General features: G+C 65.3%; 1 protein-coding gene across 1 annotated transcript; it reads right to left on the reverse strand.

Moving 5' to 3' along the window:
- Nucleotides 1–6: 6 nt before the first annotated feature.
- On the reverse strand, nt 7–487 carry LOC103728178 (factor VIII intron 22 protein-like). The gene has a single exon (XM_008826294.3). The coding sequence runs from the start codon at nt 425–427 to the stop codon at nt 35–37; it is 393 nt and encodes a 130-aa protein (XP_008824516.2). The 5' UTR covers nt 428–487; the 3' UTR covers nt 7–34.
- Nucleotides 488–493: the final 6 nt, after the last annotated feature.

Genomic DNA, 493 nt, shown 5'->3' on the forward strand with positions numbered 1-493 from the left:
AAATGCAACAGGAGAAAAGACTGTTCAGGTGAATTCAGACTCCCTGTCCCGAAGGGGAGACGGTTTCTTGCAGAACAAGGTGAAGGAGGTGGTTCTGCTCCGCAGTCAACAGCGGCCACATCTCCACCTGCAGCATCTTGATGGCGTCCGTGTCCTTTTCGTGGGCAGCCATGACCAAGGACTGAAGGAGCAAAAACAGCTCTTCGGGAAGCTGGCTGGTGCTGTCCTGGCCATGGCCTGCGAAAGCCTCCCAGGAGTACTTCTCCAGGGTACGGGCATGCTCGGGCAGCAGCTTGGCGGGCGGGGGCTGCAGCAGCAGTAGCAGCAGCACACGGGACACCTCGCACCTGACCAGCACGTCGGAGAAGGCGCCCAGCACGCCCGGCGAGGGCGCGGCAGAGCCCAGGGCGTGGTCCGGCGGCAGCATGGCGCCCAGGGGCGGGGCACCGCCGGCTCCGGGCCCAGGCTGCTGAGGCCCCAGTGCGGGGGGCTG

Source organism: Nannospalax galili, unplaced genomic scaffold, assembly GCF_000622305.1.
Source record: "Nannospalax galili isolate Female #2095 unplaced genomic scaffold, S.galili_v1.0 C47489655, whole genome shotgun sequence".
Taxonomy (NCBI): Eukaryota; Metazoa; Chordata; class Mammalia; order Rodentia; family Spalacidae; genus Nannospalax; species Nannospalax galili.